A 13,597-nucleotide genomic window follows, 5' to 3' on the forward strand; every position below is an offset into this window, starting at 1 on the left:
TTGCAATACATTCTGCAAATGTGTTTTTTTTATTCAAAGCCTACACCATATGCTAACAAACAAAGCTGCTGAAGCCTTAAAATATTATTATATTATATAATAGCATTGTTTTACTCACATTTTAGACATTCATTTTGACCCCACAAATATAGTTTATTTTTATATGTTTTCGTAAAGAATATGATTTTATATGCAGCCTTTTGATAATAATAATGAATTTAGTTTGTCAAATTTGAATATTTGCTATTTCTTTGCTCTTAGTAAACTGAAAATAAGTTTTAGATTGTAGGTCAAAAACAAGCTATTTAAATGGGCAAATGTCTTTAAAAAAAACAAAAAAACTTGACCTTTTTTTATTTTATTCATTTTATAGCCTGCACCTTATGTTAACAAACAACGCTGCTGGACCCTTAAATATATATTATAATATAACATTATATAATATAATATAATCCTCCACCTAGACCCACAAATAGCCAGGATTAGCAGCCACGCTGAGGTCTGGCTCGAGGTGACCGTCTGGGCGTGGTCTGAGAGGGAGGACCGCACCTCCGAGGCTCCACCAATCCGAGAGAAAGCCGGCTTCCCCTCAAACCAGATGGCCGCTGATATATAGCTTGAAGACGAAGCTGATGCAACACTGGCCGGAGATAACACAAGCATCACGTCAGAGCGCTGTACTAAAGCTCAAAGGGGGAAACTGCATATCATTCTTACGAAGCAAGTCAGACCAGAGTTTCTGCTGCTTTTCAATCCTGCACATTAACCGGTGAGTAAACTGGTTCCGTTACATTTCCTGTAGCGCGCTGAGATTTAGAAACTGACACGTATGGTAATAATTTAAACAATTGAAACCTGATTCATCAATTTGTAAAATTGTGTATTTCATACTTTGATAACACTCAGCTGCTTCTATTAATGTGCTTCTTTTATACCATTTTAATTAGCTTTTTTTGGCCTTCTTATGTATCTAGCGTAATAGTGACGTATTGAGCTCAGACGGTGAGCCAAGAGGCTGCTTTATCCCGGCGCATTGGCCTGGTTTCATTTGTCTGGCTGGATGGTTCACTGTCCCACAAACCCCCTTTTAAAAAAATCTGTTAGAGCTAAGAGAGCCACTGTTTTCATTTTATGAAGCAAATTCGCCAAGTCCCCCATCATACATCACCACAGTCCACGTGGAAAAGCAACCTGGCTAAATGGAGCTCAGCAACCCTCTTATTACGAAACTAAATGATAGACATTTCTTAAAAAGATCCACCACTACGCGCCGCAGCAGGTGCCCAATGGGAACAGCTCGAGCCCCCTGTTACACAACTGGCTTACAGGCACGTAAAACTATGTTGGCACAACAGTGGACATGTGATGGAGGGGAAAGGGTCAGCATGCGACAAGAGCGCACGACCTTTTTTTACTTTTGCGCAAAATAGTCTAAAACTTTGAATTATGCTGTCAGTAGATTAGCTCCCTTATATTGATAATAATAACAGTCTTGTAAATATTACATTAATGCATACATAATACATTCTGTATAACACGTACATTTCAGATCTCAGTAAAGTCTCCAAGAAAAAGTTTCCTAAATCGTTCTAAAAAAATTCCAAAGCCTGTCACAGTGATTGTGCCGACCTGTTCTTGGCACTGTTTTCGTCCCACACTGTACGCCCTCTCTCCCTGATTGGCTCTCGGTGAAGGCAGGGCAGTATAAATACCCTCAAGTTACTTTCTTCCTTCCTTTTTTTGGAAGAACGGAGCTCTCTCGGTAAGTGCACTTCTGAAATGATGCGTTGCGCAAAATTGGAGGCAGCTCAGTGATGAACGAGTGAAGAAAAAAAGTGCTATTTATGAAATGAAACTTCCTACGCTTTAATGTCTTTAAATGGTTGAAAGCATGTAAGTGTAGCAATGTACAATGTGCTGACTCAGTCTCCCATCCTCTCTGTAGTCGTGTGCGCTTCTTAAAAGTAAATGCATGATTAAAAATATGTAGAGAGTAATTTAATGTTTGCAAAAGTTAACCGTCTGTGAGTGAGACGCTCGATTAAGTGTCTGGTCTTTGGGGTTGCTATGAGCGCGAGTGCGCCTCTTTGGAAACAATAGCCCTGTATCATTTGCATCAAACTGAAGCCTACGTGTCTCTCCTGCTGGCACATTATCCCTCCACCCCCAGGCCGTTTCATTGTAGTTTTTTCTGCGAGTTTCACCATTTTTCGGCATTTGAATTTAAGTAAATTAAGTCGTCTCTCCCTCAGTGCCAGTTATGTCCCCTGTCTGTCTGTCTGCCTGTCTCTTGGCGCCTGAGGTCTGGAGAGCAGCCTAAATCTACTGACAGAACTCCACAACGTGGCCAAAAAACGTACTGAAAGCGGCCACCAGATGATGGCAGTCGAACATTTTTAAAAACAACCAGATGTAAAGTTGCTTTCAATAGACTGATGGAAAAAAGGATAATTTTCCTGCTCTTTGAGTCGGGGAAAAAATCATGATTCAAATTTTTCCTCTTTCAGCCTAAAACGTGATTTTTTTCTCTCTGCAGGTACCAACATGCCTGTCATCAGAACCCTCAGCAAGGTTGCCAAGCAGGCCCTGCTCAGCACCCCAGGGTGCGGCTGCCAGCCCCTAACAGTGGCTGTACGCAACATCAGCTTCTCCCCTCGGCAGGTGACTTCAGATGCCAGCTTCCACTCTGTGTCCTTCTCAGAAACAGACCACCCCAAGGTGCTCATTACAGGTACGCAGCATCTTCTTTCAGTCCTACAGCTTTTTTTTCTCTTATCATGCACGGTAGCTAAGATGCAGATAAGTTATTCAAGACTAGCAGGATTTTTTAAAAGTTAAGGCAAACCAAATGTAGGCGTCAAGTGTTGTGACCTTTTTTCTTATAGCCCACTCTCCTAAGTTACTTCAGTCTCTATGGAAACCAGCACTGATAGTTATTAGCTGCTGATGTGTGCAGAGATGATAGCGACTGTCTTTCTCTATCTCACACAGGTGGCCTGGGACAGCTCGGGGTGGGGCTCGCCAAATTGCTTAGGTAAGACTTTGCACAAATTACACATAATTTGCTCACAGCTGGCGATTGCCCAGTTGTCAAATACACTTTCTGCAGCATTTCCATGTTCAACACTGATTTCCTGGTTTACAGAAAGAGGTTTGGAAAGAACAACGTCATCCTGTCCGACATCAGGAAACCTCCAAGCAACGTTTTCCACAGCGGTGAGTCAACTCACGTACTGTTGAATTAATCGGATTAAAGTCATCAACATGTACTTCTTCAGTGTCTAGACAGTGTTTCATCACATCAAAGATCACAAAGTTGCGTCCCTCTGACTAATATGAGAACCTTTAAAAATTCTGCCATTTAGTAATCAAGGTTGTTAATGTGTTACAAATGTACCAAAGCTTTATTGCAAAATAATTGAACAACTGTGTTGGCAAATAAAGGCCTGTCAAGTTCCTATTGATTTTTTTATGCATGCGCAAGAGGAAGTCACATTGTCCTAAAAAATGTTGAAAAGTCAATATGTGACGCATGATGACTTTGTTCTGCGTTTGTCCAGTAACGAGCTGGCCAAACATGTGATGAATGCAGCAGCTTCGGGTTGTTAATTAAATTGAACTGGAATACATCTAGCAGGAAAAAAACGCATAAAGAGCAGGTTATTTTTTGTTTGAGAATTGCTTCTAATAGGGATCATATAATAATAATAATACTTTTTTTAATTCTTTTTTTTCAAGGCTTGAAAAATGCATGGATTTTGAATAAAGGTGCTCGAAAATGCTTGAAATTTAGGTTATATAGTGATAGAATGCTATCAGAAAACATTATTGTGGTTGTTAATAGCACAATATCATCTAAATTAATGTGATGAAGTGAAATAATCAGTTTACTTTATCTACTGTGTCCAAATCTGTAATTTACCTCAGCTGTAAAAGTGTAAAAATGCACCTTGAAAATGCTTGAAAAATGCTTACGTTAGACTCTTGGTATGGTGTAGGAATGCTGAAATGGGAAGATAAGCAATCTATAAGAAGCTTCTACTTCTTCTGCTTAATAATTATACAATAAATGGTCATTAAATGCTTTATACAAGATGAATTAAGCTGTTGTTTTATAAAATCTTCCATCCTCTCTATCACCTTCAGGCCCCTTCATCTACTCAGACATCCTGGACTACAAGAACCTGCGGGAAATTGTGGTGAACAACCGCATCACTTGGCTGGTTCATTACAGCGCCCTCCTCAGTGCTGTTGGAGAGGCCAACGTGGCCCTGGCACGCTCTGTAAACATCACCGGTGAGCTCTTGCTTACTCCATCTCTCTTGGTCTAAGAGGGTTATCATTTGAACTGTCTTACCTTAAATATATGTGCAGAGAAGTGTCCTAATGGGATGTTTTTTTAAATCCTTTCTTAGGGCTTCACAACATCCTGGACATCGCAGCCGAGCACGGCTTGCGTCTGTTTGTCCCCAGCACCATTGGTGCCTTTGGTCCCACTTCTCCTCGCAACCCTACGCCAGATCTGTGTGTGCAGAGACCTCGCACCATCTATGGCGTCTCCAAAGTCCATGCTGAGCTGATGGGAGAGGTTCGATTTCTCTCTTTCCTTTTGTCAATCCAAAACAAGACTCCTCCTCTGCATATATTGGCATTTTAACATAGCATTATTCTCTATGGACTGTATGTACCTGTTGTTCAATATGTTATCAACCATGGATTCCTCTCTTTTCTCCAACAGTACTATCACCACCGCTATGGCCTGGACTTCCGCTGTCTCCGCTACCCAGGAATCATCTCTGCTGACTCCATGCCCGGTGGCGGCACAACAGGTGAGAGGAGAAATTGTGACCATATACAAGGTTTCCATTTTAATGGACGTCTATTCCTGTAACGCTGCTGTCCAGTCACAAGTTTGTTATGTAACTGACTTTTTCCAGAGAGTTGTCGTGGCTTGATGTATTTTTAGGCGAGCGGATAACTCGATGCACTATCGCCATATCTTTACTTGTCTGAACACACCCTCCTCAACACACCAAATCAGTTTCATAACCACAGTAAATGTTTTCTCAATCAAATAAATCTGCAGTGATGCACTTCACCTTTTTTTTTATTCCATCAGATGACTTAATTTCAGTATTTTTTTCTCTCTCTGTCCAGACTATGCTGTGCAGATTTTCCACGATGCAATCAAAAGTGGCAAATTTGAGTGCAACTTGAAATCAGACACACGGCTGCCCATGATGTACATCGACGACTGCCTGCGCGCCACGCTGGAGGTGATGGAGGCGCCAGTTGACACGCTGACCATGAGGACCTACAACATCAACGCCATGAGCTTCACTCCCGAGGAACTGGCCCAGGAACTCCAGAAACAGATGCCCGAACTGGAGGTCACATATGATGTTGACCACGTACGGCAGGCCATTGGTAAGTCACATTTAATACGTTAAAATATTGAAGTGCCATTGTAATAGGTAAGATAAGATAAGATAGAACTTTATTAATCCCAAAGGAAATTCTGGTTCCAGATTACTGCAAGTTACAAAAACAACCACAACAAAGGATAATATAAGAAAAACAATGAACAAAATAGGTAACAATAACAATATATAATATAAGTATTACTATAAATATATATATTTTTTTTAATAAGGTATTTGACCATAGTCAGTATATTACCTACAGTACATGGCAGTTGATACATCACCTGTTGGAAGAAGAAGTTAGTACTAAGAAATGTACTGCTGTGGACGAGATTAAATGCAAAATGTATTTTAGCCATCACATAAGGCCCACCTGAAACAAACACAATATGAGGGTTTTTTTTGACAGTCCTGTTTAAGTTTACATGGGAGGAAGTATTCTATGCTCCCTTCAAAGCCACCAGACTCCATTAACAAAAACATAAAAAATAATTTTACCTCTCAGAAAACAAGTGTTGCTTGTCTACTGCCAGACCAGCAACTCCCATGATTTTTGAGGTAAAATTACATTTTTGTCAATGGAGTCAGATCCCCTCATGTAAACTTCAACAGGACTGTCTGACTGCATGGTAAAATGGTGAATTTTTTTAGATGTAGCATACTAAAATTGATACTGATTTTTGTTTTGATTGATTTTTCTAACTAAAAGTACCTCTTACAGCCCACTTCAAAAATCTATCCCTTCAAGACAAAGAGGCTATTGACAAATACACATCTGAAGACAGTTAGCTTTAATTAGAAACCAATTCAGGCTGTAAATAAAAGCCAGCCAGCTAAATTATTTTCTCTGTTTCTTTCCAGCTGACAGTTGGCCAATGAACTTCGATGACTCCAACGCGCGGAAGGACTGGGGCTGGAAGCACGACTACGACCTCCCAGAACTCGTCCAGACGATGCTGAACTACTTTGGCGCGGAGACGCGCATGGCTCGTGCCAACTGAGGATGTGAAAACATCACTCTGAGTTTCCTTTGTACATAATGTAAAGACTGACCAAAGAGAATAGAGAAACATGGCCTGTACATAGTCGTTCTCTCACTTCTCTCTGTAAAATCAGAAGGGCTCTGCTTGCCTGGCACACCGAGTCTCCAGAATGTGATGGTCGGGCTCGACAATCCTCCCCGCTCCTGTCTCCTCCCTGCTTCTTTGCTGTTTTCCCTCTTTCTTCTGCTTGGAGAGTTGTGCGAAGAGCAGTCTGTCAGTGGAAGGCTGCAGGCAGTATCAGGGAAAACAACGTGGCCTGTGAAAACTTGTTTGGATGGAAACGAAGATGCATGTTGATGAATTGTGCAAAATGTGGTAAAAATCAATTTAACAGCGTGAGAATGTTGCGTGTATTTTTTTCCACCAGTTTTTCTTCAGAGATCCAGATCGGGACGGGTTTCGTTTTCTGCTAAATTTCAAGGGGTTGTCCCGGGGCTAAAATCAGGTATTGAGGGGTGTGCAGATACACAAGTCGTGTCCTTTTGATGCACTTTACACAGATTCATATCTTAAATTTACTGACGAGTAAATGAGTCTAATCACCTGATACGGTGCATCTGTATTTTTCGAGAAGTGCGGAGCGATAATTCTTAAGAATTGTTTTTTTCTGTTTATTCCACGTTACTTTATTTATTCTGTCTGTTTCATCGAGTGAAAGCATTTCTTAACACTTTTGTTTCTGAGCGTTTCTGTCCACTTTTATGTTATATTATTTTTTTTCATCAACTCTGTGGGAATATTTTGGACACAAAAGGGAAATGTGGCTCTGCACGCCACATCTTTGTTTGGCCACATTTGGTGGTTTCTGTACTTAAACATTTTGTATTAGAAATGTTGCAACTGGTTTTTATGTGAAAGTCTGTCTATTCTTTCAATCACACAACAAGCTTTGACAATAAAACCTTTTTCCACATACCTCTGACTGTTTCTGTTGGCATTCTGACACCTTCACAACCAGGACAACCTAATCTCTAACCAGTTCATCTTGGCTCTTACATAAACCTGCCGCAGGCACTTTTCTTCCCCTCTGGGAAAATTTGAGCACAAATATGTCACAGTTGACTTCTCATGAAAACAATGATCTGTTTGTCTTCACCAAAAGAGATTTGGATTCGTTAAATTTTGCCAGAATTTCCATTTGTTTTCAAACCGTTGAAAGAAACCGAGCAGTCTCAAAGAGTTGTGCATTATGCAGCACCAGATGAATCGCACTTTAAGCATTAGTTGCTAATAAAATGTATCAGAGCATGCATTTAGTGATCTTAAAGGTCATTCTGTAGATCAAAGCTTTTTATGCTCTGACATGCAGGATCACTCGAAAATGCAATTTTCACATTCATGTCAAATTTGACGTTAATTGATGCAACTTGTGGAGCTGTCAGCCCCCCCAAAATAATTGAAGGGTAAAAAAGGTCACATCGTATTTCCAGCATTTCTGAACAGGTTGAAACCGGCTCTGTCTGATTATATAAATGAGAAAATATGCAGAGATGTGTTTTTTACTGCAAGGTGTGAAGACTTGGCAGCCCAGACCTGTAATTTAAATGTATAAATAACTTTTGTGTGTTCAAGCGAAAGGGACTCAAAGCATCGTGCGACTGGAAGAAGAGCTGAAGTACACGTACGTGGAAATTTGAGGACACACGTCCAGCTGTAGAGAAACTGTTTTACACAGCGTGATCCCACTGTACTCGTATTTCTGCTAAACTGTGGTGCTGTAAATGCACCAATTTTGTTTGCACCAGTTGACCTCAAACTGAAATTCCTGTTTTGTGAATCATACTCGAATCATACTAGAATCATAGTGCAGGTGCAGCTGTAAGTGGCTGTTGTTGTGGAGCCAGATCAACACTGGAGATTCTACTTACATAATGTGAGCTCTAATAAATAACATTATTTACATTTACATTTCATTCATTCATTTATTTGATTTTATTTATTTTGTCAAACTTTACTTTATTATAATTTTTTTTTCTATTTTATCTCAGTTTATTTCTTGCATCTTTATTATTATTATTATTATAACATTTAAATCTATTTTAATGTCTTTTATTGTAATTTTTTCATTATTCTTTTGTCTTTTTATCTAGCATGTTATCTTACTTTTATTTCTCTTAATATAGTTTTAAAAAAAATTGTTTTTAATTTTCAATCATTTTATTGTCTTGTTTCCATAGTTTGCTCAGAAGGCACAAAAGATGAACCCAGATGAGAAAGCGTCCTCCTCAGCACATCAATAAATGCAGTAAACCAAAGCTGCTGTATTGTCTTCAGAAAATGGGATCATAAACTGCAACCCTGAGGACAGCAGTGTCCTTCACTGCACGCTTGATAGCCTTTCTTCAATTTCTCTGTGTCAGTAGTTTAGCTGTTCCCTGTGACCTTGTTTGGTTTTGTTTTGCAGCTGAAAAGAGCTCAGAGAGCACACAGACAGCCTGAGTGCTACGAGAAATTTGCTTCATTCAGCTGAATTAAGCGTTAAGTAAAGTGAGGCGCATTTTTCATTTGGTCTCAATCATGAAACCACTCAGACTGAAGAGCGCGCAGGCTTTCAGTTCAACCAAAGCCTGCAGGAGCTCTCATCACTAATTAGCACCTCTCCTGTGTGAATGTGTGTCAATAGAACTGCAGGTGTGCTTGTTAGTTTTGGCAGGAAAAATGATCATTTTCTCATCACAAATTTCCACAATCCTTCAAAAAGTTGTATGCTGTTTGGGTTTTTTTCACACTTCCTTGTAAGTAGGAATGATTTCACAGTGTTCTTGCATCCAGCAGAAGTTCTGCAAATAATATTATCTTTGTTTTCCTAAGATTTAGCAGCTTGTATAACAGTGGGCAAACAAAACAATCTTAACACCTCATGGATATGGACTCTAAAGTAGCTTAGTCATACTGACCGGCATGACTACAGAAGTATGGCCTGTGCTTTCAATGCAGAATTTTTTTGTAGTTTTTCGTTATTTATAAAAGAGATTCAGCTCACAGAGAAAGATAGGACAACTATGCGTGAACCAAACAGTATACCTGTCTTTCTTACCTGTAAATACTGTAAAAACCCTTTTTGAATACAATTACATTTCTGTCGTTCCTCATATGAAAGACTGCAGTTCATCTACCTTGGAGCTTGGTAGAAATGTGGAATGGCAAATGAAACATCAATATTTGCACTGGATTTGCAAAGCTCCAATGTACAGTTCTAATTCAGTTTTCTTGCCCTCGGGAACAGAGTGCCTTTTTGCTGACATTTAGCTGCGAGTGTGAGATGGTCTTAACCCTTAAAGACCCATCATAGACCACTTTTAGACCAGTGGGGGGCAGGGGATTTAGAGATAGCAGGTCAACAGTTGATGCCACATAAAGTGTTATACATCATCTGAAAAATAGGAACCTGAAAATTAATTTCTTGCAGCTCAACAATTCAGTTAGGCGCAGATTCAAATTCTGTGTATGTCTTAGAAGTTGCTGTCAAAATTTGGGGGTTGATACCATTTGTTCCACAGATGTGCTGCAAAATTTAACCATATTTTACCACTTAACAATTGATGGTCTGAAATCACTCCAAAATACCACTCTAGGACACATAGATCTCGAGAAACACCCAAAAAGTCTATCAGTGGTTTGGCATCAAAACTTTTTGGAGATTTCTGCAAGAATTCCATTTTGTGACAATTTGATGGCTGCTGAAACTGCCGAGAAACCCCCTTGTTGTCAATATACTTAGGAAAGCTTTACATCATGTAAATGCTTTAGGTCTCTAGTTTGTGGTTGCAAAGTTTCACGAGGCTGTGATTATCCTAGAGGTCACGGCAGCTCATTTTATACAGCGAGGTCAAGTTTCTAAAGATGGTCCCATTACAATGAAATGGCTACCATAGGGAATTACATAACAAAAAACAAAATACAATTGGGCTCATTGAATTCAGAAGAGTCTCAGCTTTCCACTGATACCAATTGTTTGCAATTCCAAGACTGTTAAGGGATCCCAGTATGCAGAAATATCCAAACACAATAGGCCAAAATAACACATTTAGAATCTAGAAATGTTTTCAGGCAAATCAACATATAACTGTAAGGATGTACAGCACATACAGGCACAAGTGCAAGCAAGCCCAATGCATACATGCAGACTGTTTCAGGGGCAATACATTCCTGCACACAAATGTTGTTTTTCATGTGTGTGAATGTGATCGAACATGTGTGCTTCCCAGACGAAGCTTCCCATTGGAGGCTGCTGAAGGAAGGTGTTTTGAAACAGAATGAAAGCACATGCGACGGCCCTCACTTTGACTCCTTGTTCTCTTTCTAGTAAGGGGAAACCTTGCCTCTTATGTAACACAGTCTCCCCGGGTGCACACATACACACACACACGTTTGCAAGCCCGCCTCCCACCAGCCAATCAGGAGGCTTCCTGGGCCGCCCGGGCCCCCTGAGTGTTTTGTTCGTCATCGTGTAATAAGATTCACACAGTGTGCAGCAGCTTATGCTGGACCGGGGCAGAAAGTGAAGGACGAGACGTTAAAAGAAGGCCGGGGGAGGGAGCTGCTGGGCGGTGGGCCAGAAACGCCATAACACTCTGTGCCACAGCTGTTATTCCACATGGAGACACGTTGTCATGGTAACAGAGCCCAAGACCCCCCCAACGCCACCACCACGACCCTCCTCTCACCCTCTCTCCTCAGGAGAAATGTAAAGACCTACTATATATCACCCTCCCACAGCTACAGGTTCAGTCTAGTGGCTCTCTTATTCTTTATTTGTTTTACACTCTTGGTTTAATGAATGACTCAAATAAAGAACTAAATTTCTTCTTCTGTTTGTTTAAGAAATGCTCCTCCAAAGCATTTTAATGTCCCCTTTCTGCTCCAGTGGCCTGGAACCGGTCTGATACTTTAACGGTCAGAAAATCAATTTTGACTTTGATGTCATGGTCACATTTATGAGCTCTATGATCCAGTGATGCCTGAGCTATAAATCCTGAATGACGTTTTTGACCCGATCTGACCTTTACATGGCAAGTGCATGCTAAGGCGTTTTCTTTTTCATCTTAAATCAGGACGCAAGGGCTGTAACTTACATTGTGAGCTTCTTTGGAGCACACAGTCTGCAGTCTGCCAGGCTGCTGACACGGTTACACAAGCTCACTTTAATCCCGAGCTTGAGGAGGTAACTTTAACTACAGATTAGGACAAGATGCTGTGGTGTATGAGACTGTCAATATCTTACGTCTTATTGTACATATTTTACATTCAAGCTAACCATTTTCATTTTACAGTTACCCATGAACTATATGTTTAAGTTATCTTTAGAACCAAAACATCTCTATACCAAAACCAAACCGCCACCCTCAAAAAACTGAAAATCCATGCCTACATTTCAAGAAAATGTAGGCACGGATGGATTTAACATATTTAATATACATTAGAATGTTTTTTGCTGGTTAAACTAAAACACTGCAGGTAAAAACATTGTTTTTCATGAATTGGCTGCTTTCTTTCCTTTCTCTTTTTTTTTATTTTGGCCTATTTTGCTTCTATAATATGTCTTCTTTCAGACTAAAAGAAAGAAAATAAATGACTACAAAATGACTAAAATTTTACTACAATTTGTCTAATTGTGTCTGTAGCTTTCTCCTAATACTCACCAACAGTTGGCATTAGATAATGCCGCATTCGCATTATTTAGAAATAAAATAAATTTAAAAAAACTTAGTACAAATAATAATTGCCTTATTGTATGAAATCAACTGGGGAAATGGCATGGCAATATCTGTTAGGTCCTTACATACACCAACATTTTCAGCTCCTTTACTATTTATATTCTTATATTCCTAAAAACATGGTGAAAACTGATTTTGATTGAGTTTTAAAAAGAAATTCCCTCTGTAAATATCTTTTACTCTAATAAGTCAATAAAATAAAACATTTTTTTAAAAACATTGCTTTATCCAATAATTCAGATTACTGTTTTGGAAATATATCCAAATTAGGGCATATTTAATTAGACAATGCCTCATTTTCATATTTAGGCATGACATTTCAGACCTTGTAATGCAAAAAAAATAATGTAAGTAAAGAACTGGGGAAGTTTCATGGTGATATTTACAGTTAAAATGCATGCCCTGTTCACCTCTAATAAAAAGTAAAAGTGGATATGACCAGGGGACATGCCCACGTAGAATGGTACCTATGCTGCTGTACAGACAAGCAATGCAGAGATAAAAATAATTGCATCTTACGAGAGAACATCAAGGCTAGATCCGTGTCAGTTTCCTAGAAACTAAATGAGAACCAATAAAACTGAGACACATTAATGATTTGGTTTTTACACGTGTCCGATCACAATCTGTCCCTGCCATGGTCTCGTACATCAGGCTTTCATAATCATACTGCTTATCACTCTTTAATCGTTTAATTTTCACATCAACATTCATCTGACACCAATTTCCACGAGGGGGAAATGTTTCCTTAGTGACATAATTTCTTGCTTCCTTTCTAAGGAAAACAACTCCTGAAGGTGACCTCTGGCGGCCTTTTTCAAAGATCTACAAACATCTTTGTGTGGCTTTCTAGCACAAATAAATATTAGGCTAATTTCTTGTGTCATTAGGCACACAAGAATTGTAAACAGCAGGCTTGTGTCAAGTCTACGGTTTTTCCTTTTGATATGGCTGATAAATTTCCCCAGAGAGCTTTTATAATCCATAAGTAGCTCAAGGACAATCACTGGTGCACTGTTTAAATGTAATCTGCTAATAAACTAACTAAACACCCTCACAGGAACTCTAAGTCATCCTGCAAGCTACCACTTTCCACTAATGTTACTGATTGATTACTGGTTGTCTATTTAGGTTTGTGTATGTGTGTGTTTTTTTTTTTATATATATTTTGGTTAGCAAGTTACATAAGAGGACTTCAATATTCATGTTGAATCCAGTTGGTCCAGTGTGAAGTGTTGCGTGTAAGCTCATGTTTCAGATTGGACGTGTTTCTGTTGGCAGCAAGAGCTTGAAACAATACCCAGTCCAAAAACAACAACACAAAAGTTTGAATGAGTATTTGAAACTTGTCTTTTTCTTTGTCCCCGGCATTTAAAGAAACTTCTCAGCTCGGCACTGTAATAAGATTTTCATG

The 13,597-nt window shown here is 39.4% G+C and overlaps 1 protein-coding gene across 2 annotated transcripts; it reads left to right on the plus strand.

Annotated features, from left to right (window-relative positions):
- The first annotated feature begins 635 nt into the window (after nt 1-635).
- Nucleotides 636-7,353, plus strand: tdh (L-threonine dehydrogenase). Of its 2 annotated transcripts, none has more exons than XM_059357128.1 (9): nt 636-769; nt 2,537-2,731; nt 2,992-3,034; nt 3,146-3,216; nt 4,147-4,296; nt 4,416-4,588; nt 4,739-4,829; nt 5,158-5,427; nt 6,285-7,353. In XM_059357128.1, the coding sequence occupies exons 2-9, from the start codon at nt 2,545-2,547 to the stop codon at nt 6,422-6,424; spliced, it is 1,125 nt and encodes a 374-aa protein (XP_059213111.1). In that variant the 5' UTR covers nt 636-769; nt 2,537-2,544; the 3' UTR covers nt 6,425-7,353. The 2 variants fall into 2 exon arrangements, with proteins under 2 accessions (XP_059213111.1, XP_059213112.1); XM_059357129.1 differs by lacking the exon at nt 636-769 and adding an exon at nt 1,742-1,762.
- Nucleotides 7,354-13,597: the final 6,244 nt, after the last annotated feature.

The sequence above is a fragment of the Centropristis striata genome, chromosome 18, assembly GCF_030273125.1.
Source record: "Centropristis striata isolate RG_2023a ecotype Rhode Island chromosome 18, C.striata_1.0, whole genome shotgun sequence".
Taxonomy (NCBI): Eukaryota; Metazoa; Chordata; class Actinopteri; order Perciformes; family Serranidae; genus Centropristis; species Centropristis striata.